At 43.8% G+C, this 27959-nt stretch overlaps 1 protein-coding gene across 2 annotated transcripts in view; it reads left to right on the forward strand.

Annotated features, from left to right (window-relative positions):
• Nucleotides 1–27959, forward strand: part of csmd3b (CUB and Sushi multiple domains 3b) — a 1698079-nt gene that overhangs the window by 1223516 nt on the left and 446604 nt on the right. For both annotated transcript variants that reach the window (XM_078397138.1, XM_078397139.1), the window contains exons 13-18: nucleotides 731–913; nucleotides 3970–4296; nucleotides 8247–8441; nucleotides 11092–11230; nucleotides 11720–11907; nucleotides 14053–14241. In XM_078397138.1, coding sequence (XP_078253264.1) covers nucleotides 731–913; nucleotides 3970–4296; nucleotides 8247–8441; nucleotides 11092–11230; nucleotides 11720–11907; nucleotides 14053–14241 — 1221 coding nt within the window. The remainder of the gene's footprint in view (nucleotides 1–730; nucleotides 914–3969; nucleotides 4297–8246; nucleotides 8442–11091; nucleotides 11231–11719; nucleotides 11908–14052; nucleotides 14242–27959) is intronic.

Genomic DNA, 27959 nt, shown 5'->3' on the forward strand with positions numbered 1-27959 from the left:
CCGCTATCATTAAGAACTCTATCTAACTCTCTCTTGAAAGCATCCAGAGAATTGGCCTCCACTGCCTTCTGAGGCAGAGAATTCCACAGAATTACAACTCTCTGAGTGAAAACGTTTTTCCTCATCTCCGTTCTAAATGGCCTACCCCTTATTTTTCAACTGTGGCCCCTTGTTCTGGACTCCCCCAACATTGGGAACATGTTTCCTGCCTCTAGCGTGTCCAATCCCTTTATAATCTTATATGTTTCAATAAGATTCCCTCTCATCCTTCTAAATTCAAGTGTATACAAGCCCAGTCGCTTCAGTGTTTCAACATAGTAGTGCATATGGTTCTGGTAGCTTCAATACAGGAAGGATATGGAGCAATTGAAAAGGGTGCAGAAGAGGTTGACCAGAATAATATCTGGATTAGGGGATATTAGGGGCTACAAGGAGAGGTTGGATAGACTTGGATTGTTTTCTCTGGAACATCAGAGGTTGCATGGCGACCTGATAGAAGTATGTACAATTCGGGCATAGATAGGGTAGACAGTCAGAACCTTTTTCCCCAGAAAGCAAAAATTAAATGCTGGAGGCCATAGCTTTAAGGTGAGAGGGCAAGGTTTAAAGGAGATACGCAGGGCCAGTCGTGAGTGCCCCTCTGAAATGATCCCTCGAATTTGCAAAAACGAAACTTAAGAAAACGATTTAGAAATTAAGGATTGATACAATTGCTACGTTTCTTCCACAGAAATTGAGGAGGAGAGCTGTGGTGATCCCGGGACCCCGTTATATGGCCTAAGAGACACAGATGGATTTTCCAATGGGAATATATTGAGATATCAGTGTCAATCTGGATTTGAACTGATCGGAGAAAAATCTCTCCTTTGCCAAGACAACAATCAGTGGTCAGCAAATGTACCAATTTGCATCTGTGAGTATTATGCTTGTACCATTTACGTCAGACGTCCATCTAATGCTATAAGCCGATGAATTGTTAGCCAGAGAGCCATCATTTCAGAAGACGGTTTGGTTTATTTGACTTTTCCAGTTTTGATTTTCTTTTGGATTCTGCTGGGGAAATGAATGCTAATCATCTGCATCTGCATGTGTGATGTCAGGAAACTGACATTAATTTTAAACCAACATAAAATTAAGGGGAAGTATCAAACTGTTTAATTGCTTAGACTTTGAGAGACTATTGGGAAAGTTGCATTCACACTCTGTGCCTTGGCATCTTTGGAAATATACACCGATCAGCCAAAACATTATGACCACTGACAGGTGAAGTGAATAACATTGATTATCTTGTTGCAATGGCACCTGTCAAGGGGTGGGATATATTAGGCAGCAAGTGAACAGTCAGTTCTTGAAGTTGATGTGTTGGATGCAGGAGAAATGGGCAGGAGTAAAGACCTGAGCGATTTTGACAAGGGCCAAATTGTTATAGCCAGACGACTGGGTCAGAGCATCTCTGAAACGGCAAGCCTTGTGGGAGCTCCCAGTCAGCAGTGGTGAGTACCTACCGACAGTGGTCCGAGGAGGGACAAACCATAAACCGGCGACAGGGTGTTGGGCGCCCAAGGCTCATCGATGCACGAGGGCAACAAAGGCTATCCCGTCTGGTCCGAACCGACAGAAGGTCAACTGTGGCACAAGTCACAGAAAATGTTAATGGTGGTCACGGGAGGAATGTGTCACAATACACAGTGCATCGCACCCTGCTGCGTATGGGGCTGCACACGGAGGACCAACAGCATATTGGGCAGGTGGTCATAATGTTTTGGCTCATCAGGTCATAATGTTTTGGCTGATCGGTGTATACCTTTAATCTTAGCATGACATAAGTCTTTGGACCTTACAAATGTAATGAAAAGTTAAGCCCATGAGGAAGTAATAATGATGTTCTATCTCACTAATCTTTAGATGAAACCAGTGTACTGGTGCTGGTCTACTTGAGGAGAAGAGTTCACTCAATTAAAACTACTGACAATCCATTCAGTATAATGATTTGCATTTCCCAATGTTTAAATTGAGACTTCAAGCTAATAGTTTTGTATTATCCTAACCTGAAAGTCAAAACCTTAATACTTAAATCTGATGTTCTCCCTTGTCAGACTTCAAATAATATACAAACGTAGCATGGTTTTGCTCCATTTTTTAATCATGAAGGCTGATTTGCACAGTGGAATCATGCCCATTCTGAATTGCTGTAAGCTTAACAAACTGATTTAACTTGAAACCCTTAATAGCCATTAGAGAGAGTAAATTTTCCTGGATTATGCTGGATATTGTCCCAAGTCCCATTTCCTGAAGGGCATTGTTCCAGCTTGTTGTATCACTGAGAACATCCATGACTGGAGATATTGCCTTTGCTGACTTTGTATTGACTGCTATTTAATAACTAATTATGTTTATTCTGCTGAATGCACATTTTATAGTAAAGGTAAGGTGCATCCAAGGACTTTGCTTCACATATTGTGAGTTGTTCTGTCATTAAATTAAACAAATAACCATAAGAATTTCTTAAAAGCTAGAATTTATTAATAGTATATGTTTTTTTAGCCACATCTAATTTATTTTGAACCATAATTTATATAGATCTTCATAAGATCTCACGTTACTAAATATAAACAGATGAGAAGTGTGGCTGTGCAGATGCAAAACACGGCATAGTAAAGACAATCATTTAAGATTAAAATTAAGATTGATGGTATGAAGAGTGTTTCGACCAGCAACGTCACCTCTTCCTTTTCTCCATAGATGCTGTCTGACCCGCTAGTTACTCCAGCACTTTGTGTCTATCTATAATTTAAGATTAAATGGGTTTTCTTTTGACTTTTTCTGCTGATTTCAAATAGACAATTTTAATAGATAATAGACAATAGGTGCAGGAGTAGACCATTCGGCCCTTCAAGCCAGCACCACCATTCAATGTGATCATGGTTGATCATTCTCAATCAGTACCCCATTCCTGCCTTCTCCCCATACCCCCTGACTCTGCTATCCTTAAGAGCTCTATCCAGCTCTCTCTTGAATGCATTCAGAGAATTGCCCTCCACTGCCTTCTGAGGCAGAGAATTCCACAGATTCACAACTCTCTGAATTTTGTATTGAACTCGATATGGTTGTTTAATAATATAACAGTGTGAGGCAACATTATCCCATTTATTTTCTCTTAGCTATTTGTCGCAAGTGTGCAACAAAGCATGTTTGCCTCACAGTTGCCTTTCAGGGAGCTGAGTTTTACATTATGCTTCTAACAGATAACTTTGCAAGGATAATCTGATAGTCACTGTATTACTTAGCACCATTATTCATTTGCAATCGTTCCCATTTTATTCTCATATCAAAACCAAATGCTTCAAAATAATTTGTGACACCATTATAGGAAGTGCTTTATATGTTAAACTAGACCAAGTGGACCCTTTGGCCCAAACCTCTCCTGCATTGGTGCAGCACCCTCTCCTCCCCCCTCCCCCCTCCCCCCTCCCCCCTCCCCCCTCCCCCTTTACCCCTCCACCTCCCCCTCCCCCTCCCTCCCTCCCCCTCCATTCCCCTCTCCACCCTCCCCCTCCCCCTCCCTCCTCCTCCTCCCTCCCCCTCTCTCTCCCCCTCTCTCCCTCCCTCCTTCCCCACTCCCTCCTCCCTACCCCTCCCCTCCCCCCTCCCTACCCCTCCCCATCCCTCCCCTCCTCCCCCATCCCTCCCAAGGAGATAGATTTAAACTTAAAAATGTGAATAACTTAAAAAATATAACACCGATTTCAATGAAACTTCTTCCATTAGCACCAAAGGGACGACGGTGAGTAAGGTGGGGCCTAAAACTGTTGTGCTATCATGTACCGTTTTGGCTGTAGTTCAGGAACATACAAACAAACAAATGAGAGTTTTAGTATATAGATGTTCCTTTTAAAGAATGGTTTGAGTTGTATTGGAAACATTTTGTACTTTTCCCAATTTGTAGCATATTTGATCTTATGTTTACAGTTCCTTGTCTATCTAACTTCACTGCACCAGTTGGGGCAGTCCTGTCGCCCGATTACCCTGAGGGTTACAGCAACAACATGAACTGCATCTGGCTGATTATTGCCATTCGAGGAAGTCGGATTCATCTTTCTTTCAATGATTTTGACTTGGAATCTCAGTTTGACTTCCTTGCGGTTAAAGACGGGGAGTCGATTGATTCACCACTGTTGGGAACGTTCAGTGGATCGGAAGTCCCTTCACATCTCACGAGCAATGGACACATTATACGGCTGGAATTTCAAGCTGACCATTCTATGTCTGGACGAGGATTTAACATCACCTACAGCAGTATGTTTATCTTGCTCATCTAATGTTTCTGATGCCAGAGTACTACGTATTTTTAGAAATAATCTGTCATGATTACGGCTTGTAGTTAAAGCTATAATACATAGAAACATAGAAACATTGAAAACAGGTGCAGGAGGAGGCCATTTGGACCTTTGAGCCAGCACTGCCATTCATTGTGATCATGGCTGATCATCCACAATCAGTAACCCGTGCCTGCCTTCTCCCCATATCCCTTGATTCCACTAGCCCCTAGAGCTCTATCTTACTCTCTTTTAAATTAATCCAGTGATTTGGCCTCCACTACCTTCTGTGGCAGAGAATTCCACAAATTCGCAACTCTCTGAATGAAAAAGTTTCTTCTCGCCTCAGTTTTAAATGGCCTCACCTTTATTCTTAGACTGTGGACCCTGGTTCTAGATTCCCCCAATACCTGAAAGATCAGAATATAAAAATATATATTTTGTGTAGGAAGGAACTGCAGATGCTGGTGTACACTGAAGACAGACACAAAAAGCGAACTCAGCGGGACAGGCAGCATCTCCGTCGAAAAGGAATAGGTGACATTTCAGGTCAAGACCTTTCTTCAGACCCTTCAGACCGTCTGAAGAAGGGTCTCGACCCAAAATGGCACCTATTCTTTTTCTCAAGAGATGTTGTCTGACCCGCTGAGTTACTCCAGCTTTTCGTGTCCGTCTTCAAGATATTTTTTATAATGACCAATGAATGACTTCCACATTTTTTAGTGGAATGCTACGTTGACTGTTCTAACCCCAAAAGTTTTATACATAAAAGGAGCTACATGCAAAATAATGCATATGTAAAATGTATTGATCCTTACTCAACTGAATGATATGGGCAAGGATGCAAACAATATCAGTAATAACAACATAATTTCCATTACTTTGAACTCATAATACAAAAACAATCAATCAGTCTGAAGAAGCATCCCAACCCAAAATGTCACCTAACCATGTTCTCCAGGAATGCAGCCTGACCTGCTGAGTTACTGCAGCACTCTGTCCTACTTTTACACAGAAACAGAAATTTGCTAACCAGTCTATGCTTCTGTTCATATTAGAAACATAAAAACATAGAAAATAGGTGCAGGAGTAGGCCATTCAGCCCTTCGAGCCTGCACCGTCATACAATATGATCATGGCTGATCATCCAACTCAGTATCCCGTACCTGCCTTCTCTCCATACCCCCTGATCCCTTTAGCCACAAGGGCAACATCTAACTCCTTCTTAAATATAGCCAATGAACTGGCCTCAACTACCTTCTGTGGCAGAGAATTCCACAGATTCACCACTCTCTGTGTGGAAAAAAAACTTTCTCATCTCGGTCCTAAAAGACTTCCCCCTTATCCTTAAACTGTGACCCCTTGTTCTGGACTTCCCCAACATCGGGAACAATCTTCCTGCATCTAGCCTGTCCAACCCCTTAAGAACTTTGTAAGTTTCTATAAGATCCCCATTCAATCTTTTAAATTCCAGTGAGTACAAGCCGAGTCTATCCAGTCTTTCTTCATATGAAAGTCCTGCCATCCCAGGAATCAATCTGGTGAACCTTCTCTGTACTCCCTCTATGGCAAGAATGTCTTTCCTTAGATTAGGAGACCAAAATTGTACGCAATACTCCAGGTGTGGTCTCACCAATGTTTGAAGCAGCATTGTGTCAATATTGGTCAGGAAGCAACAGCATCAATTAGGTAAAATGTTTTCTGAGATTCCTAAACTAAAGAACGTGAGAGAAGCATAATATATTAATGTTGTTCATAAACTGTATGTGAAGAAAGCATTGGAGGATGACAGAACGGAAAGCAAAAATTGCATTTTTGCTGCATCTATCAAACTGTTTTCTATTAAAATAAGGAAACACAGCACCTGGGGGATACCACAAACAAATCCTACCAATAATTAAATTGAGTAATCAATTCATCTGTTCTTGACAGCATTGATTTGATACACAATAAGAATTCTACTCTTCCTCTGCCATGGGATATTTAAAATTCTACATTAATGGCGAAAAATGAAAGTTGACTTCATTTATATTTCCGATCCAAAATTTTCTATCCAAATCTGGAACTCCCAGCACTGAATATGGTATTGCAAACATAACTTCAGAAGTGAAAATCGAATCCATAAGCAAAAAAAAATCAAACTTCTGGAGGAGATGAGCAGGTTGAGGATCATTGGTGGAGGCAAAGTGGTCGTTCTGACACTGCATCAGCACTTCTCCAACTTCAGATAGTTCCTCTGTCCCTCTCTTTCTCCCCCCTTCCCATTTCTCCCACTGTCTTCCTTTCTCCTACTACATCCTATCTTTGTCCCACCCCCTCTCCTGACATCAGTCTGAAGAAGGGTCTCGACCCGAAACGTCACCCATTCCTTCTCTCCTGAAATGTTGCCTGTCCCGCTGAGTTACTCCAGCATTTTGTGTCTACCTTCAATTTGAACCAGCATCTGCAGTTACTTTCCTACTGCATCAGGACAGAATGTGCAAAGGGAAGATGGTCGATATAAAGAGGTGAGACGGGGGTTGGCGGGGTAAGTGAAACCAGATAAGGGAGGGAGATTGGGCAGATGGAACCAAAGATAATAGAGCAGAGCAAGATAGACCACTCGACCCTAAAAGCCGTAGTGTGTCATTGCGCCATTTTAGTAGGCAGAAACGTGCAGAAACATTTAAAAAGAAAAATAACACAAATCTGTGAATTGATAGATGAGATATATTCTGCATTTTTATGGTATCATCACACATACTGTTCCCCCAAAACATTGATCACAGTGCGAGAGGCAGAGCGAACAGCGGGATTTGCCTACTAAAATGGAGGACGTTATGCTCCTTTGCGTACTACACTTCAGTATAGGCAATTTCAATGGAGTGGTTCATCTTGCTCCTCTAGTATCTTTGGATGGAACCAAGTGGAGAGGGAAATAGTGGGGATGGCCAAGGGGGAAGAAAACCAGGTGGAGGGACAGTTGTGATGGAGATAGTAACGGTGAACAAAGGGGAGGAGAACCGAAGTTTAACAGTAACAACACAGAGGGGTGGCTTACTGACTACCCCTCCCCCCATAATTGTGTTGACTTAGAACACAATTCACACAGACAATTGTCAACTGCATTGACCTCAAGCACAGAATTAATTCAATAAAACATATCCAATGTATTCACTGTTTAGAATTCAGCATTGTTGGACCCCATAATTAATATATAAAGCCATCTAGTAGTCTGGAGCTGAAGGATTTTAACTAAAGGACAACCAACTATTCCTTCCTTCCTCCCTGTTAGTTTGGCTCACCAAATGCTCTTTTCCTTATAAATTCATGAAATATTACATAACAATTTTCTATGTTAACAGCAAAGTGAATGTTTTATTTTCTTTCCTCATTCACTTCTCCCGTTATCCTCCTCCATTTTCATCACATCTCCCTTCCTCTGTCTACCCACCCACCCGACAATCAACCTTCCCCATGCCTTGTAACTTGTATCTTGTGGTCATCCACCAGGGACTATACTGGAACTATCCCATACCCACTAGGGACAATTCTTAACACTATCCTGCACCCACTAGGGACAATTTTTACATTTACCAGGCCAATTCACCTACAAACCTGGACGTCTTTGGAGTGTGGGAGGAAACCGAAGATCTCGGAGAAAACCCATGCAGGTCACGGGGAGAACGTACAAGCTCCATACAGACGGCGCCCGTAGTCAGGATCGAACCTGAGTCTCCGGCGCTGCATTCGCTGTAAGGCGGCAACTCTACCGCTGTGCCACCACCGTGACCTATACTATAAAGTCTGGGATTCCATGTGAAACTAGACAGATAATTTTGAACATGGAGAAGAATATTCATATTTAAAAGAGGCACAGCTATTTTAAATCAGAGATACGTCAAGTAACACTGAAGCTTTAACCATTATTTTTCTCTTTTCTCTCCGTAGCTTTTGGTCACAATGAATGTCCTGATCCCGGCATTCCTATTAACGGGCGTCGCTTTGGTGACAACTTTCAGTTGGGAAGCTCAGTGTCTGTTCTCTGCGAAGAAGGATTCATTAAAACCCAAGGGACAGAGACCATAACCTGTGTACTGAAAGATGGGAGAGTCATGTGGAGTGGACCAATCCCCAGATGTGAAGGTATTCAATAAAATGGCAGAGTCTGGTCCAGATTGTGCTGGGCTCCTCTACCCAGTCAAACTTACTTTTTTTTTTCCAGATTGGACGGGTCAACTGAGTTGTCCAAATGAGAAACATCCATGTACAACACTGTCCATAAGGCAGAGGGTATCCAATTGATGAGTTGCTATTGAGGGAGTACAGCGTAGGTTCACGAGGTTAATTCCCGGAATGGCGGGACTGTCGTACGTTGAAAGACTAGAGCGACTAGGCTTGTATACTCATGAAATTAGAAGGATGAGAGGGGATCTTATTGAAACATATAAGATTATTAAGGGACGCTAGAGGCAGGATGTTAGGGGAGTCCCGAACCAGGGGCCACAGTTTAAGAATAAGGGATAGGCCATTTAGAACGGAGATGAGGAAAAACGTTGTGAAGCTGTGGAATTCTCTGCCTCAGAAGGCAGTGGAGGCCAATTCTCTGGATGCTTTCAAGAGAGAGTTAGATAGAGCTCTTAATGATAGCGGAGTCAAGGGATATGGGGAGAAGGCAGGATTGAGAATGATCAGCCATGATCACAGTGAGTGGCGGTGCTGGCTCGATGGCCGGATGGCCTCCTCCTGCACCTATTGTCTATTGTCTATTGATCCAAACACTGCCCCTCACCCCAGATGCTCGATGCCTTTAACAGCATGCAGTTTTCAGATTTTTTTTAAACAAACATTTTGTTTTAAAATGTTTCTGATTGAGAGAAGCATTTAAAAAGTATTAAAAGAGAATCATAGCGAAAGGCAGCACAGGAAATGACGTTTCAGACTATTAAGTCCACACCAACTAGAAAACCCTCGTTTACATTAATCTTACATTAAATACCTTTCTTTATCCTGCTCAGATTCTCATCAGGTGCCCCACACCTGCACACACAGAGCACTTTACAGAGGCCAATTAACTTAGCAACCTGCATGCTTTGTGGAGATGGGGATATATAAGATGCGAATTTAAGTAATATACTAGACCAAGTGGACCCGTTGGACCCATTCCTCGTAGAGGGGGAACAGGGAAGGGGAGAGGGTGTGACTGAGTGAGCCCTGGACCCAAATCCTCTCCTGTATTTGGTGTCGCACCCTCAACCCCCCCCACTCAATCCTCCTTATTCCCCCCCTCCCCCCCTCACTGACCCACTCCAGGAGAGGAAGCTTCCCGCTGGTGCTTGTGTTGCGGTACCCGTGCGGGGCGCTGGGCCCGGCCGGGAGCGGGGACTCGAGGACGCCGTGGGTTGAAGGGATGGAAGGGAAGGATCAGAGGACCATCAGTCCAACCATCTCCCTCCTGTTTGGAGTGTTCCCCGGGTGTGGGAGAGTGGGGGGAGAGGAGAAGGGCGGGCGGCGGCCTTGCTAACGGCGTCCATCTTGTTTGGGCGAGTGAGGAGACAGGTCGTGCATGCCCTATGGTGACGTCAAACGCACAGCATATTGAAGAATTTGGTTAGAAATGAAATTATAAATGAAATTTTGAAACTTTAAAATATCCCTAACTTAAAAAATATAAGACCAATTTAAATAAAACTTGTTATAAACAGTCGACAAGACCGCAGTGATTAAGGTGGTGCTAAAATGTCCACAACCAAATTTCAAATTTCAAAATTTCAGAGATATATACATTCAGATATATATATATATATATATATATATATATACTAGCAAAGAGGGCCCGTTGGGCCCATCCCCACACCCCCCATTTTCTCCTCCCCCTTCCCCACTCTTACTCTCCCCACACCATGGATTGAGGTTTGGAGAAGGGAATGGGGGAAGAAAGGGGGGGAGGGTGAGTAGAGATGGGGGGGGGCGAGGTGTGGAGGGGGGAGGGAGCTTGGGGGGAGAGAGGGGGGGTGAGGGGGGGAGGTGAGGATGGAGTGAGGGTGGAGAGGGGAGGGAGGGGGACCTCCCCTTTTCCCAGTCAGCTCTAGCTCATCTCACAGGGGTATTGTGACGTCACACACTGAAGGCCTTCAATAAAAGGCTTAGAAAAAAACCGTTTTATCTTTTAAACCTCTTTAACTTAAAAAATATACGACCGAATTAAATAAAAATATCATTTTCTAGTAGCTATCTGCGTTGTGATTAAGGTGGTGCAAAAATTGTGGCGCTACGGTTTACCGTTTATCCGACATCAGCCGACATCAGTGAAATATATATACATACAAGATCTGAGTTTTAATAGTATATATATATATATATATATATATATATATATATCTCTGAAATTTTGAAATTTGAAATTTGGTTGTATACATATATATACATATACAAGATCTGAGTTTTAGAGACAGACAGACAGACAGACACAGACAGATAGACAGACAGACAGACAGACAGACAGACAGACAGACAGACAGACAGACAGACAGACAGGCAGGCAGACAGACAGACAGACAGACAGACAGACAGACAGACAGACAGACAGACAGACAGACAGACAGACAGACAGACAGACAGACAGACAGACAGACAGACAGAGCGAGCGAGCAAACAAGAATGTGATTCTAACATCCTTTATTTTTAACTGTCTTTTCAGTAATAGCTGTCAAATATTTAATACTGCAGTGTACTTTTGCCTGGTTTTCATGCTGGCATATATGTTTATCAAGGTATAACCATTATTATTCTTCAGCTCCTTGCGGTGGCCACTTTTCTTCGCCTAATGGAGTAATCCTATCACCAGGCTGGCCCGGCTATTATAAAGACTCTCAGAACTGTGAGTGGGTGATCGAAGCTGAACCTGGACATTCTATCAAAATCACATTTGACAGGTCATCAGATAATCTCTTCTTTTATTTCCTGATATATTTTTGAAAAAATGTTATTTAAATTGAAAAATTCATTCTGCACACTTTGGAAGACAGTATAAACTATTAGGGGGCATGCTTAGTTTTAATATCTTGGTGTATAATTCAGATAATATTCAGTAGCGTACAGACGGTGGCATATATATTACAGTCCTCGTGTTAATTTCTTATCTCAACCCATTTCAACAAAATTAAAAGTATAATTTTTCATTCTAGTTAAATATTAATCTTGTACATCGTGATTCAAAAATGACTGGCTTTGGCATTGCTCTTCTCAGTTCATAATAATCAAACATTTATGATTAGTTCATTTAATGTCTGATCACATGTACCACATTGTAGGTTAAGGATGATTAGGCAGTGTATGGCATGAATTCTCTGTCCAATATGAAAACCGATTTGTTCATCTCTAACTGGTCTTGCAACCACATTTAAATATCTCTCTTCCTGCAGGTTTCAGACTGAAGTCAATTACGATGTTCTGGAAATTCATGATGGCCCAACACTGCTCTCTCCGCTCCTAGGCTCTTTCAATGGCACACACGTGCCTCAGTTCCTCTTTAGCAGCGTCAACTATGTTTATTTGCTATTTACAACCGATAATAGTCGCTCCAATATTGGTTTCAAGGTCCATTATGAGAGTAAGTACTGCTTCTATCTGTCTTCATGTATCATCTTATTTGACCATGAGCTCCATGTCAGTCCATCTTCACTGTGTGCTGTACCAGGAAGGCTGGAGGTGTTGGCAAAGATGCTTGCCATGCTGACTATTCCTCTCTCTCTCGTCGACCGTCGGGGACAATAGACGGCAGAAGAGTTTGAAATCCCTTCAGCACCACTGCTATTAAACTGCTAAAACAACCAAATCTCTCCTGGAGATGCTCCCACATGCACTCTGAAACCAACCTCAATTGGTTATTCCATGATTGCACTTCAGTTTTTCTTTCCGTGTTACTCCACATTCTTTGCACCATGCAGCTGTTTTACATTCACCACTGTATTTATTTTTAATCGTTACCGTAGAAACTGTTGACTCCACGAGCTACATGTGAACAAGAGATGTCACTACATATTGCTGCACATGACACTACATTCAGAAATCGGAGGTGCAAAGGGCCTTGGGAATGCTGGTGCAGGATTGCCAAAACGTTCATTTGCATGTAAATTGGAGGAACAGCACCTCATATTTCGCTTTGGCAGCTTACAACTCAGCGGTATGAATATTGATTTTTCTAATTTTGAGTAACCCTTGCATTCCCTCTCTCCCCATCTCCCCCACTGTAGTCATCCTGCGAGTTCCACTGTTAGCATCAATTTATCCCTCAGTCATCACCTCTCCCACAACCAACAATGGACCTTTGTGGGCTCCACCTTTCCTTGGTCATCAGTGATTTGTTCTGCACATTTTCATACCTCTAGTTATCCTTTTCCCCTGACTCTCAGCCCGATACGTCACCTAGTCCTTTTCTCCAGAAATGCTACCTGACCCGCTGAGTTACTCCAGCATTTTGTGCCTATCTTCGGTGTAAACTAGTGTCTGCACTTCCTTCCTACACAGGTTAATTTGCAGATTGAGTGGGTGGTTAAAACAAAAGTAACATTCAATACTAGCATTCAGTACAAGGGGACTAGAATATGAAAACAGGGATGTAATGCTGACATTTTATAAGCACAGGTGAGGCCACATTTGGAATATTGCTAGTAGTTTTGGGCCCAATATCTGAGGAAGAATGTTTTCTGGTGTTGGAGAGGTTCCAGAGGTTTACTCTCTGGAATGAGCGTTTGATGGGGTACATATGGGGGTATGGGGAGAAGGCAGGTACGGGGTACTGATTGAGAATGATCAGACATGATCACATTGAATGGTGGTGCTGGCTCGAAGGGCCGAATGGCCTACTCCTGCGCCTATTGTCTATTGATGACTCTGGGCCTGCACTCACTGGAGTTTAGAAGGACAGGAGTGGATCTCATTGAAACTTACAGAATCATGAAAAACCTAGACACAGTGTATGTGGAGAGGATTTTACCATAATGAAAGAGTCTCGTACCACCAGAGGGTGCAGCCTCAGAATAAAAGGGCGCACCTTTAAATGGAGGTTAGGAGGAATTTCTTTAGCCAGAGGGTGGTGAATCTGTAGAATTCATTGCCACAGGCAAGGGCGGAGGCCAAGTCATTGTTTCTTGATTAGTGACGCCACCAAGGGTGGCACGGTGGCGCAGCGGTAGAGTTGCTGCCTTACAGCGAATGCAGCGCCGGAGACTCGGGTTCGATCCTGACTACGGGCGCCGCCTGTACGGAGTTTGTACGTTCTCCCCATGACCTGCGTGGGTTTTCTCCGAGATCTTCGGTTTCCTCCCACACTCCAAAGACGTACAGGTATGTAGGTTAATTGACTGGGTAAATGTAAAAATTGTCCCTAGTGTGTGTAGGATAGTGTTAATGTGTGGAGATCGCTGGGCGGCGCGGACTCGGTGGGCCGAAGGGCCTGTTTCCGCGCTGTATCTCTAAATCTAAAAAAAATCAAAGGTTATGGGGAAAAGGCAGAAAAATGGGGTTGAGAGGGGAAAATAGATCAGCCATGATCAAATGGCAGAGTTGCCAGGAATGGCCTAATTCTGTTTGTACGCATTATGGTTAATAACTGATCTAATTTAATGTTTTTTCCCCATTAAGTAGCCACACTGTATAAAACTGTTTTTATAAGAACAATTTAAAAATATGTTCAGAATTAGATTACTCAGGTCTGTTTCCTTGCAGCTGTTCTTTAATATCTTGTCCCCCACAGGTGTTACAGTGGATACATATTCTTGCATGGATCCTGGGATCCCAGTGAATGGGCTTCGATATGGACAAGATTTCTCCATCGGTTCCACTGTAGCTTTCAGCTGTGAATCTGGCTACATGAGAAGCCACGAGGAACCTCTGATGTGTGAGAAAAATCACTGGTGGAATCATCCCTTGCCTACTTGTGATGGTAAGGAACCATTTACTCCATTTGAAGGGCGGCACGGTTGTGCAGCGGTAGAGTTGCTGCCTTACAGCGAATGCAGCGCCGGAGACCCGGGTTTGATCCCGACTGCGGGTGCTGTCTGTATGGAGTTTGTACGTTCTCCCCATGACCTGCATGGGTTTTTCTCCAAGATCTTCGGTTTCCTCCCACACTCCAAAGACAATAGACAATAGACAATAGGTGCAGGAGGAGGCCATTCGGCCCTTCGTGCCAGCACCGCCATTCAATGTGATCATGGCCGATCATTCTCAATCAGTACCCTGTTCCAGCCTTCTCCCCATACCCCTTGACTCCGCTATCCTTAAGAGCTCTATCCAGCTCTCTCTTTAATGCATTCAGAGAATTGGCCTCCACTGCCGTCTGTGGCGGAAAATTCCACAGATTTACAACTCTCTGACTGAAAATGTTTTTCCTCATCTCCGTTCTAAATGGCCTACCCCTTATTCTTAAACTGAGGCCCCTGGTTCTGGACTCCCCCAACATTGGGGACATGTTTCCTGCCTCTAACGTGTCCAACCCCTTCATTATCTTATATGTTTCGATAAGATCCCCTCTCATCCTTCTAAAAGACATACAGGTATGTAGGTTAATTGGCTTAGTAAATGGAAAAATTGACACTTGTGGGTATAGTTAGTTGGTTAGTTTAGTATATTTATCATTCCACTCTTTACAGATCATGCAACAAATGGGACGAAACAGAGTGCCTCCGGGGGCCATAGTGCAAAACAAATGCAAAACATGCAGACAGGGATGACAGTGCAGTACAATACGATACAGTACAATACAATTAGACAGTGCAATACAATACCACACTTATAGACAGGGGATTAAAGCATGTAAACGGTAAAAGGTAAAGCATTTAACCTAGAGTTTAACACATGTAAACGGTGAATTTAAAACCATCAATGAGAGCTGGTAAATTATTGATTGCACATTAAATGAGATTATAAAGTGCAGAGTGCTAGGTGAGGTACTGAGTCAGGTGGGGTAGTTGAGTAGACGAACAGCCTGAGGGAAAAAGCTGTTCCTGAACCTGGTGGTTCTGCAGCGAATGCTCCTCAACCTTCTTCCAGAAGTGTTAATGTGCGGGGATCACTAGTCGGCGCAGACGCGGTGGGCCGAAAGGGCCTGTTTCCGCGCTGTGTCTCTAAACTAAACTCAACTAAATCTACAAGTGCCACAGCATGGAAGTTGCTGCTCATGCACAATTGTGAATATATCACATAGAAATCTTCTTTTAATAAGCTCTATCTGCTTCAATACAATTTGACTGTTTCTAGCCTCTTGGGCTATATCGGTTTCGATAGGTGAACAAGACAATGGAAAAGAAACAGCAATAGTCTTGTTAATCTGTTGTAATCTGCATTCAGGAGACTGGGATGTACCGAGGGTATATTCAGGATAGCAAAGACATTTTTACGGGTACATCACAATTAACATGATGATTAGTGTTAATTCAAATTAATGCTTTCTTTTTGACATTGTAATTGTAAGCCATTCGTTAAGCCATTTTACTTCCTGTTCATTAACGATTGCATTTGCAACCAGCAGTCAACCCTACTACAATGTCTCTGGGACTTGAGCTATTGTAGAAAAGTCAAGGTAATCATACAAGGTCAGCATTGTTTTGTCAAAACAAATCATGTTTGACCAATTTATTGAAGCTCGTGCCGTAGATAAAGAGGAATATTGGATGAGCAATGAATGAATGAATGAATGAATGAATGAATAAGTTTATTGGCCGAGTATTTAAACATACAACAATGTGCCTTGGTGCTCCGCTCGCAAGTAACAACATGAACATACAGTAAACAACTAAGAATAAAGCATAAAACATTAAAACATTAAGAATACAACATTACAGTTTAAACATGTGAGTGAAATAAACCAGAGCAAAAAGAGACGACAGACTTTTGCTACTTGCGGAAAAAAAGCTGTTTTTATGTCTGGCTGTGGCTACTTTGACAGTCCGGAGTCGCCTTCCAGAGGGAAGTGCTTCAAAGAGTTAGTGGCCAGGGTGAGAGGGGTCAGAGGTGATCTTGCCCGCTCGCTTCCTGGCCCTGGCAGCGTACAGTTGTCAATGGGGGAAGGTTGCAGCCAACAACCTTCTCAGCTGATCGAACGATTTGTTGCAGCCTCCGGATGTCATGCTTGGTGGCTGAGCCAAACCAGACCATGATGGAGAAGGTGAGGATGGACTCTACGATGGCAGTATAGAATTGGACCATCATTGCCTGTGGCAGATTGTGTTTCCTCAGCTGCCGCAGGAAGTACATCCCCTGTTGGGCCTTTTTGACTGTGGAGTCGATGGTGGCCTCCTTCAGGTCCTTGGATATGATGGTTCCAAGGAACTTAAATGACTCCACAGATGTGACTGTGTGATTGAACTGTTTTCACTTGCTTTCTACAGCGATGTTCCGGGTAAGCATGCAGTGGCATTGACCTGATTTTTCTGGTATGTGCAGAGCATGGGTTTGGCTCCTTGCAGCTCCCCAAATGCAGCAACGTTATGTGGCTGTTTTGTGCCCCGACACAGTTTCTTCCTCTTGGTCAGGTGGTGAGACTGGGATGTACCTAGTGATGAATCAAGAGCCGTGGTAGCAATTGCGAGGTGCACAAGTGAAGGCCACAGCCTCTCCAAGTGCAGCGCCAACAAAGTACCATCCAACAACAAGGACTTCAAGACTCGTGCCTTGAATCTGATCGCCGCACTACAAACCGACAGGCATCCAATTTTAGACACAAAAAGCTGGAGTAACTCAGCGAGTCAGACAGCATCTCTGGAGAATAGACCCGAAACGTCGCCTTCTCCTTCTCCCCAGAGATGCTGTCTGACCCACTGAGTTACACCAGGCTTTTAGTCTATGTCCAGTTTAAACCAGCACCTGCAGTTCCTTCCAACACAGGCATCCAATTTCCCCCATTGTAAACAACATTTGCATGGTCATGGCAGGCCTCTTCAGTCGGTCCTTTTAAAGTGTCGCACCACAACTTTTGCCTGCAACCTTCCACTCCCTCCCGCTGAATTAAGCTTTAAAACTCTCTGCCAAAGTCAAGGGCTCTCGGTATCAAAACCTCCGTGAAAAAGCTTTAGAGTTCAATCATATTACGGCCGCACAGATTCTGGCAAAGATTCTGCTTGGTTGTCCAATCAAATTATGATGTTTTGTATTTCACAAATGTACAGCCCTTCATTCACTTGGTCCAGTATCGGGGATAGATTGTACTAACTTTATAAAGCAAAATTGGAAAATTCAGATCAGGAAAAGGCAGTTTTCCAATTTCAAAGGCCACAACTATAATACGTGAAAGAATATGATGGGGCTATTAATCATCCACCATCACCACTATGCCACAGGGAATGGATGTAAATGGATCACGCGCATGGAGATGAGATTAATTTATCTTCACATCATGTTCGGCACCAGCATTGTATGCTGCAGCTGTACTGTTCTGTTCTCTGTGGTTAAGTTTAGTTCTTCCATGTTAAACCTAACCCCAGACGTCCAGTGTCAGGGGCTTCAGTCTCGTTTTCTAACTTTGGGTATTTTTGATAAGAGGATCAATGTTCAATTTTGGGTTCCTGCACCATTAAACATCAATTTCAGGGAAAAAATGAGTTAGAACATCCAGAGGAAAGAAATTGCAGTGAGAATTTATCTCTGGGATAAACCACATTAATAATGTGCATAGAAGCTTCCTCACTAAAGATGTTGGCAGGTCTGGGGCTCCCTCATTAGGCTACAGATTGAGGACCGATCAGTCCCTGCATTGTAGGTAGATACAATAGACAATAGACAATAGGTGCAGGAGTAGGCCATTCGGCCCTTCGAGCCAGCACCGCCATTCAATGTGATCATGGCTGATCATTCTCAATCAGTACCCCGTTCCTGCCTTCTCTCCATATCCCCTGACTCCGCTATCCTTAAGAGCTCTATCTAGCTCTCTCTTGAATGCATTCAGAGAATTGGCCTCCACTGCCTTCTGAGGCAGAGAATTCCACAGATTCACAACTCTCTGACTGAAAACGTTTTTCCTCATCTCAGTTCTAAATGGCCTACCCCTTATTCTTAAACTGTGGCCCCTTGTTCTGGACTCCCCCAACATTGGGAACATGTTTCCTGCCTCTAACGTGTCCAACCCCTTAATAATCTTATACGTTTCGATAAGATCTTCTCTCATCCTTCTAAATTCCAGTGTGTACAAGCCTAAGTTCTTCAGGCTGAAGAAGGGTCTCGACCCGAAGCGTCACCTATTCCTTCTCTCCTGAGATGCTGCCTGACCCATTGAGTTACTCCACCATTTTGTGTCTACCTTTGATTTGAACCAGCATCTGCAGTTATTTTCCTACACATAGTCCGTACATTGTGGTTGCTTTTTACAGGTTCTCCCTCTTGAGGCTTCGGAGTTTAGGCCTATTGTGAAATGAGTTCAAGCCTCACTCATGTCTGCACCTCAACTTTCTGAAATTAACTGGTTCTCTTTAACACCAATGGAATCAGAGCCTGTGTAGACTTCACTCTCTGCTTTACTCTTACATGATCTGGTTTGAGATGAGAACAGGTGATGTTTACCTCAACATCATAGGGTGCTTTGACATAAGGTTGTAATTCGGTGCAATGAGGTCTTAATTGGTCATGTGGCTGATTTTGTCAAGTCCTCCAAAATAAGCTGGCAATTTTAAGGCTGAGGTTTTTATTTATATTAGCTGATCTGAAACTAGGAGTCCCGCCCTCACCCAAAAACAAGCCTCTGTTCGCCAGCTGGAGGTTGAAGAGCTGAATTCTACTTTTATAACTAATTACCTAATGTACGGCTGAATTCAGTTTTGAAAATATTAATTGCCGTGGTTTCACATTATTTCACATTGTCACGTGAGTTCGCAAGAGAGATTTGCAAATGGAAACATTTTTAAAATTATTAAGAAATTTCAGATGTTCACAAGATATTTTCCATTATCATCCAACAGCAAACCCCATACTTACTGGCAAGTATTACTTGAGATATATGACTGTAAATCAAGCTGTTCGCTTATTCTCAATGCACATCCTCTCCTTAAAGACATTCATACAGTTCCATTCAACCTCGTCTGTGGAAGAAAAAGCTCTATGTTCACCAGTCATAGAGTCATAGAGTGATACAGTGTGGAAACAGGCCCTTCGGCCCAACTCGCCCACACCGGCCAACAATGTCCCAGCTACACTAGTCTCACTTGCCTGCACTTGGTCCATATCCCTCCAAACCTGTCCTATTTAAAAGTACCTGTCTAACTGTTTCTTAAACGATGGGATAGTCCCAGCCTCACTACCTCCTGTGGCAGCTTGTTTCATACACCCACCACCCTTTGTGTGAAAAGGTTACCCCTCAGATTCCTATTAAATCTTTTCCCCTTCACCTTGAACCTATGTCCTCTGGTCCTCAATTTCCCTACTCTTGGCAAGAGACTGTGCATCTACCCGATCTATTTCTCTCATGATTTTGTACACCTCTATAAGATTACCCCTCATCCTCCTGCACTCCATGGAATAGAGACCCAGCCTATTCAACCTCTTCCTATAGCTCACACCCTCCAGTCCTGGCAACATCCTCGTAAATCTTTTTTTAACCCTTTCAAGCTTGACAATATCTTTCCTATAACATGGTGCCCAGAATTGAACACAATATTCTAAATGCGGTGTTACCAACGTCTTATCCAACTGCAAAATGACTTCCCAACGTCTATACTCAATATTCTGATTGATGAAGGCCAAAGTGCCAAAAGCCTTTTTGACCACCTTATCTACCTGTGACTCGACCTTCAAGGAACCATGCACCTGCACTCCTAGATCCCTCTGCTCTACAACACTCCTCAGAGGCCTACCATTTACTGGTGTAGGTCCTGCCCTTGTTCGACGTCCCAAAATGCAACACCTCACACTTCTCTGTATTAAATTCCATCAACCATTCCTCTGCCCACCTGGCCAATCGATCCAGATACTGCTGCAATCATTCACAACCATCGTCACTGTCTGCAAAACCACTAACATTTATATCATCAGCAAACTTGCTTATCTTGCCCCATATGTTCTCATTCAAATCATTGATGTAGATGACAAACAGTAATGGGTCCAGCACCGAACCCTGAGGCACACCACTAGTCACAGGCCTCCAGTCTGAGAAGCAACCTTCCACCATCACCCTCTGCTTCCTTCCATGGAGCCAATTTGCTATCCATTCAGCTATCTCTCCTTGGATCCCATGCGATCGAACCTTCCAGAGCAGCCTACCACGCGGAACCTTGTTGAATGCCTTACTGAAGTCCATGTACAGAACATCTACAGCTCTGCCCTCATCGACCTTTTTGGTCCCGTCTTCAAAAAATGCAATCAGATTTGTGAGACACGACCTCCCACGTACAAAACCATGCTGACTATCCCAAATCAGCCCTTGCCCGTCCAAATGCCTGTATAACCTATCCCTCAGAATACTCTCCAGCAACTTACCAACGACAAATGTTAAGCTCACCGGCCTATAGTTCCCAGCACTTTCCCTGCAGCCCTTCTTGTATAGAGGCACAACATTTGCCACCCTCCAGTCTTCCGGCACGGCACCTCTCCTGTATTTATGGACGACACGTAAATTTCAACCAGAGCTCCCCTCTAGTTTCCCACAATGTCCTCGGATATGTCTGATCAGCCCCTGGATATTTGTCTACCTTCAAACACGACAGTACCTTCAGTACCTCTTCGACGGTAACCCTGACTGCTCTCAAGACACTACCAGTGACTGCTCCAATTTCCTCCATCCTACTGTCTTTCTCCTCGTTAACTACCGAGGAGAAATACTCATTTAGGACCTTGCCCATCTCCTGTGGCTCCACACAGAGGTGACCACTTTGATTCCTGAGAGGTCGCACTCTCTCTCTAGTCACCCTTTTTCCCTTTATGTATTTATAAAATCTTTTGGGATTGTCCTTATCGCTACGCTCCAGAGCTATGTCCCAGCCCCTTTTTGCCCTTCTGACTTCCTTTTTTAATTTACTCCTTAGTTCCCTAAACTCCTCCAGGGATGCACTTGATCCCAGCTGCCTATACCTGTCCCATGCATCCTTCTTGTTTTTGACTCGCGTCTCAATTTCCCTCGTCAGCCAAGCTTCCTTACGTTTGCCTGCTTTGCCCTTCACTCAAACGGGGACGTACACATCCTGAGCTTTCTTCAGTACACTTTTAAAAACATCCCACTTGACTGATGTTCCTTTCCCCACGAATAACCTGCTCCAGTCAACTTGAGCGAGACCTTGAGTAAAACAGTTTCTTCTGCATTTTAAGCTGGATATTTTGATGATTGATTGATTAGTAGGACTGGATGTTACAATCGCTAAGGTTTGCACTACAATTGACTGGTGTTGTTCTTGGGGGTGACCACTAGGTGATGTTGCCACCATACAGACACATCTTCAGTTGTGTACCTCAATGTCACTGGGTGTTTCGGCCTTTTATCACAAGACACCCACAGTCGAGGCAGGCCCACCACAGGGTGATCAGACCTGGGTGTGTGTCTTGTGGTTGGCCTCTAGATGGTCACATGGCAGCCCAGACAGCACCTCTTCTTTTCTGCCACAGCCAGTGACTGCTCCGTTCGGCGGCGTTGGCAAGTTCTTTGGTTGCCCTCCTTTGGGCCTGCCCTCTGACCACTACTTCCCTCAGGAGCCTTGCGGTGGAACTGGCTACAAAGCCCCTGCACCCCACCTCCACTGGATGCACCCTTACACTCCAACCTCGCTCCTCTGCCTCCACTGCAAGGTTGGAATATCTCAGCCTTTTCCTTTCATATGCCTCGTCCACAGCCTCCTCCCAGGGCACCGTCAGCTCAATGATGAAAACACACCGACTGGAGTTGGACCAGAGGACGAGGTCTGGTCGCAGGTTGGTAGCTGCGATTTCAACTGGGAAGCAAAGCCTCTGGCCTAGGTCAACCCGCAATAATATTAATCTCTCTGCAACCACGCCAACACAATCCTTCATAATTTTAAAGAATTCAATTAGGTCCCTACCTCAGCCTTATTTATTCCAAAATGATATATATATATACCCTCACATTTTGGTGTCGATCATGTAAATCTTCTCCACAATTTCTCTGTGTGCTTGTCCCTTGAAGACAGAAGCAGGGGAATTTATTATGGGGAACAAAGAAATGGCAGACGAGTTAAACCGTTACTTTGGATCTGTCTTCACTGAGGAAGATACACACAATCTCCCAAATGTTCTAGGGGCCGGAGAACCTAGGGTGATGCAGTTTAATGTAGATAAGTGTGAGGTTATTCACTTTGGAAGCAAGAATAGAAAGGCAGATTATTATCTGAATGGTGTCAAGTTAGGAGGAGGGGGAGTTCAACGAGATCTGGGTGTCCTAGTGCATCAGTCAATGAAAGGAAGCATGCAGGTATAGCAGGCAGTGAAGAAAGCCAATGGAATGTTGGCCTTCGTAACAAGAGGAGTTGAGTATAGGAGCAAAGAGGTCCTTCTACAGTTGTACCGGGCCCTGGTGAGACCGCACCTGGAGTACTGTGTGCAGTTTTGGTCTCCAAATTTGAGGAAGGATATTCTTGCTATGGAGGGCGTGCAGCGTAGGTTCACTAGGTTAATTCCCGGAATGGCGGGACTGTCGTATGTTGAAAGGCTGGAGCGATTGGGCTTGTATACACTGGAATTTAGAAGGATGAGGGGGGATCTTATTGAAACATATAAGATAATTAGGGGATTGGACACATTAGAGGCAGATAACATGTTCCCAATGTTGGGGGAGTCCAGAACAAGGGGCCACAGTTTAAGAATAAGGGGTAGGCCATTTAGAACGGAGATGAGGAAGAACTTTTTCAGTCAGAGGGTGGTGAAGGTGTGGAATTCTCTGCCTCAGAAGGCAGTGGAGGCCAGTTCGTTGGATGCTTTCAAGAGAGAGCTGGATAGAGCTCTTAAGGATAGCGGAGTTAGGGGGAGAAGGCAGGAACGGGGTACTGATTGAGAGTGATCAGCCATGATCGTGTTGAATGTCGGTGCTGGCTCGAAGGGCTGAATGGCCTACTCCTGCACCTATTGTCTATTGTCTATTGTCTATTGGAACTGTACAAAGTGCGGTTTAGCCAATGTTAAATTAGGATTTGGCATAACCTCCCTACTTTACACTTCCATCCCTCCATTGGGACCTGGTTTGCTATTTTCTAGCCTAGCTGACCTGTGGTGCAACTTTCGGTGATGAATTTACTTCTCCTCTAATATCCCATTGTGCCTTTCCCACACCTGCTCCATCGAGAGTTTACTACCTTGCGTTTATCTCTGCTGAACGTCATTTGCCAATTGTGTGGCTGTTCTGCAAGTTTATATATCTCCTGGAGCAATTTGTAACTGAATCAAATGACTTCAGTAGCTATATTTTCTAATACGCTAATGCATAAGATTAGCATCGCTGAAAATCTATTTAGCCTGCCACATCGATCCTCTAATCATTTTATTGGCACTCTTGCTTGAGTGAATTTGAATAGAAGATGCCAGAGGTGTCTGCACTTACATTAGTAAGACACCTACTGCTACAAAGCATCCCAGTTCACTGGTCTAGGAATTCATCTGAGTCAGGAAAGGTACATCCAAGCTATTTTCTGTGGTGAGACAAGGAATAATTGATTATTTTTCCTGCAGCCCATCTTGGCAAATTTCTGTTTGTGCTCATGGCTTTGTGCCATCGACAAGGCCTCTCGTGGTCATTATGCCCAAAACTTTTCTCCACTTACTCCACGTCCGCTAAGTAAGCAGATAAAAACAGGTAGGTGGCATATAACCTACAGTGTTTCAATGAAAGCTTGGTGGGGAGAGGCTTGTTGGAAATTGAGGTCTGGGTGTCTGTTGAATAGAATAAGGATCATCAAGTTGGCGATGTTAAAACATAGAAAACATAGAAAATAGGTGCAGGAGGAGGCTATTCGGCCCTTCAAGCCAGCACCGCCATTCATTGTGATCATGGCTGATCATCCACAATCAGTAACCCGTGCCTGCCTTCTGCCCATATCCTTCGATTCCACTAGCCCCAAGAGCTCTATCTAACTCGTTGAGACTAGATGTTGGTTGGGTGGGGGAGAGAAGGTGGGAAGGATTATTTGCGTCAGGCTCAAATCAGTTGGGGAGAAACCTCACTACTGATAGAGGACTAGGGAGTGTTAGGGTAATTCAGAGGTGGTCTCATAAGGAAAGCCTTGAAATTCAGTTAAAGGTGGTTACTTGTGGTGATGTAATGCCGAAGCGGTGGGCTTGAAAAGTGAAGGTTGGCCTTCGTTAGTCCACCCATCTGTTAATTATCTCAAGCCATTTTTGCCTCGTCTTGCTCTTCTGCAAACATAGGTCGAAGTCATCTGTGAGTGAGAATGACGGTGTGCACAAATGTTGGGTGGATATGTGTTAATGGTGAGTGTGAGTGAAAGTGAGGCGATTGCACAGGCATGACGTTAGATGTCTGTGGTGCCTTTACAATTGTTGGCAAAAGGATGTCCATAGGTAGGTAGAATAAGTGCTTCCACAAGATGAACTGGCGTATGGTGTGTTGGTCGATTCAAAATGCTGGCGTAAATGGCAGTCTGATGAAGGGTCTCGACCCGAGACGTCACCCATTCCTTCTCTCCAGAGATGCTGTCTGTCCCGCTGAGTTACTCCACCATTTTGTGTCTATCTTTGGTTTAAACCAGCATCTGTAGTTCCTTCCTACACAAACCACTATTAATCTTCTGCTTAAGGCATGGAAAAAATCTGAGCTTTTGTTTCCAAATGACGCATTCCATGATTCTTGATGTAGTCTACATTTTTTAACACCTGTCTGCACTTCACCAGATGAAGTCACGATGGAGCTTACTGTGAAGATAATTGTCTTCAACACAATTTTCCTCGAGTGCACTGGAGGTCTCAAAGAAGGTTTGATGATGAGAGATGTTCCGTATTAGCAAAGGATTGGCAGGCTCTCCACACACACTACAAAGGCAGTGGCAGGAAACAATTTTGAAGGTTAATGCAGGAGTCTTGTATTTGAAGAATGGAGTCATAAATAAAACGGAGTAGAACTTTTATGCCACTACTGATGAAGGGTCTCGACCTAAAACGTGAGACAATAGACAATAGACAATAGGTGCAGGAGTAGGCCATTCAGCCCTTCGAGCCAGCACCGCCATTCAATGCGATCATGGCTGATCACTCTCAATCAGTACCCCGTTCCTGCCTTCTCCCCATACCCCCTCACTCCGCTATCCTTAAGAGCTCTATCCAGCTCTCTCTTGAAAGCATCCAACGAACTGGCCTCCACTGCCTTCTGAGGCAGAGAATTCCACACCTTCACCACTCTCTGACTGAAAAAGTTATTCCTCATCTCCGTTCTAAATGGCCTACCCCTTATTCTTAAAATGTGGCCCCTTGTTCTGGACTCCCCCAACATTGGGAACATGTTTCCTGCCTCTAATGTGTCCAATCCCCTAATTATCTTATATGTTTCAATAAGATCCCCCCTCATCCTTCTAAATTCCAGTGTATACAAGCCCAATCGTTCCAGCCTTTCAACATACGACAGTCCCGCCATTCCGGGAATTAACCTAATGAACCTACGCTGCACGCCCTCAATAGCAAGAATATCCTTCCTCAAATTTGGAGACCAAAACTGCACACAGTACTCCAGGTGCGGTCTCACCAGGGCCCGGTACAACTGTAGAAGGACCTCTTTGCTCCTATACTCAACAAGTTTGAAGAAGGGTCCTGATCCGAAACTTCACCCATTCCTTCTCTCCAGAGATGCTGCCTGTCCCGCTGAGTTACTCCAGCATTTTGTGTCTATCGTCAGATTAAACCAGCAGTTCCTTCCTACGTATGGCGTGTTGTGTTGGGTACGCTTAAGAGGGAAGATTGAGAGATGTGGAGTAATACACACTGATGGGTGAAGATGCTCTCCACTGTCATAATTTAAAAAAGGTAATGTATAATGGGGTATTTATTTCACAAAATGCTGGAGTAACTCAGCGGGTCAGGCAGCATCTCAGGAGAGAAGGAATGGGTGACGTTTCGGGTCGAGACCCTTCTTCAGACTGATGTCAGGTGGGCGGGACAAAGGAAGGATATAGGTGGAGACAGGAAGATAGAGGGAGAACTGGGAAGGGGGAGGGGGAGAGAGGGACAGAGGAACTATCTAAAGTTGGAGAAGTCAATGTTCATACCGCATATGAAGTGCTGGAGTAACTCAGCTCTGAGGCAGCATCTCTGAAGAACATGGATAGGCAGCATTTGGGAACAAGATCCTTGTTCAGACCCTTGTACCTCGAATGTGGGCTGTGCCAGTTCTTGGCAACATTCTAAGTCTCTCTGAGTTGGATGCCTGCTCTTTCTGTCTTATATTTTATTCTTGCGCTATTTAGTAAAGGCAAACTTTCACAGTAGACTTGGATAATTGTATATTTGAACATTGTATTGTATATTTGGCCATTGTATTTGGATAGTTATTCCAGTTCCCACATTTTATCTTTGTTGAAACAGGAGGCCAGCATTACATTGAAAATTTTGTAATTTGAATTCCAAGATCACTTTGTTATTTTAGAAGTGTTAACAATTGTGCATTGAAATTATCGGAATAAATTGAAAACATTGTTATAGAAGCCTTCTGACTCTGAGCATTTTGCAAAAAAAAAACTATTCAAAGACAAAATATATTGTCCTGTTGCCTAGGAATATTCAATGCAATATTTTTTAATTAATTCATTTTCTGTAGCTGGGATGTAGCTGAAATGGCCAGCATTTATTACTCATTTTTTATTACAGTCCTTGCTTATTAAAAAAAAATTATACAGCCGTTCAGTATGAAAATAGGCCCCGTTGGGTCAAATTGTCGATGCACAAGATCCCCATCTGCATTAGTCCCGCCTGCGCATGTTTGGCCCATATCCTTCTGAACATCTCTTAACCTTTCTACCTGCCCACTGTCATCTAAAGGTTAGACACAATGGGTGACGCAGTGTGGGAGGAAACCAAAGATCTTGGAGAAAACCCACATGGTCGAGACCCTTCTTCAGCCACCTCAACCCGAAAAGTCACCCATTCCTTCTCTCCAGAGATGCTGCCTGTCCCGCTGAGTTACACCAGCATTTTGTGTCTGTCTTCGTTTTAAACCAGCATCTGCAGTTTCTTCCTACACATGTCTTCAAAATGTTGTTATAGTGACTGCCTCAACAACCTCCGGAGGCAGCATGTTCCATATATCCACTGCCCTCTGTGAGAAAAAGTCCTGGCCTTCTTAACCTGATTGTGAATGATCAGCCATGATCACATTGAATGGCGGTGCTGGCTCGAAGGGCCGAATGGCCTCCTCCTGCACCTATTGTCTATTGTCTATTGTCTCCTTATAGCTAAGGCCCTCCGATTAGTGAGGGTACCCAGGGTTATGGGAAGAAGGCAGGAGAATGGGATTGAAACGGAAAGATAGATCAGCCGTGATTGAATGGGGGAGTTGACTCGATGGACCGAATGGCCTATTTCTGCTCCTATAACGTATGAACTTGTGAAATCCTGGCAACCTCCTCGTAAATCCTTCTGCGCTCTTTCCAGCTTAACAACATCTTTCACAGAGTAGGGTAGCCAAAACTGAACATAATATTCCAAATTTGCCCTCACTTGTACAACTGCAACATATCA

This window comes from Rhinoraja longicauda, chromosome 4 (assembly GCF_053455715.1).
Source record: "Rhinoraja longicauda isolate Sanriku21f chromosome 4, sRhiLon1.1, whole genome shotgun sequence".
Classification (NCBI taxonomy): domain Eukaryota; kingdom Metazoa; phylum Chordata; class Chondrichthyes; order Rajiformes; family Arhynchobatidae; genus Rhinoraja; species Rhinoraja longicauda.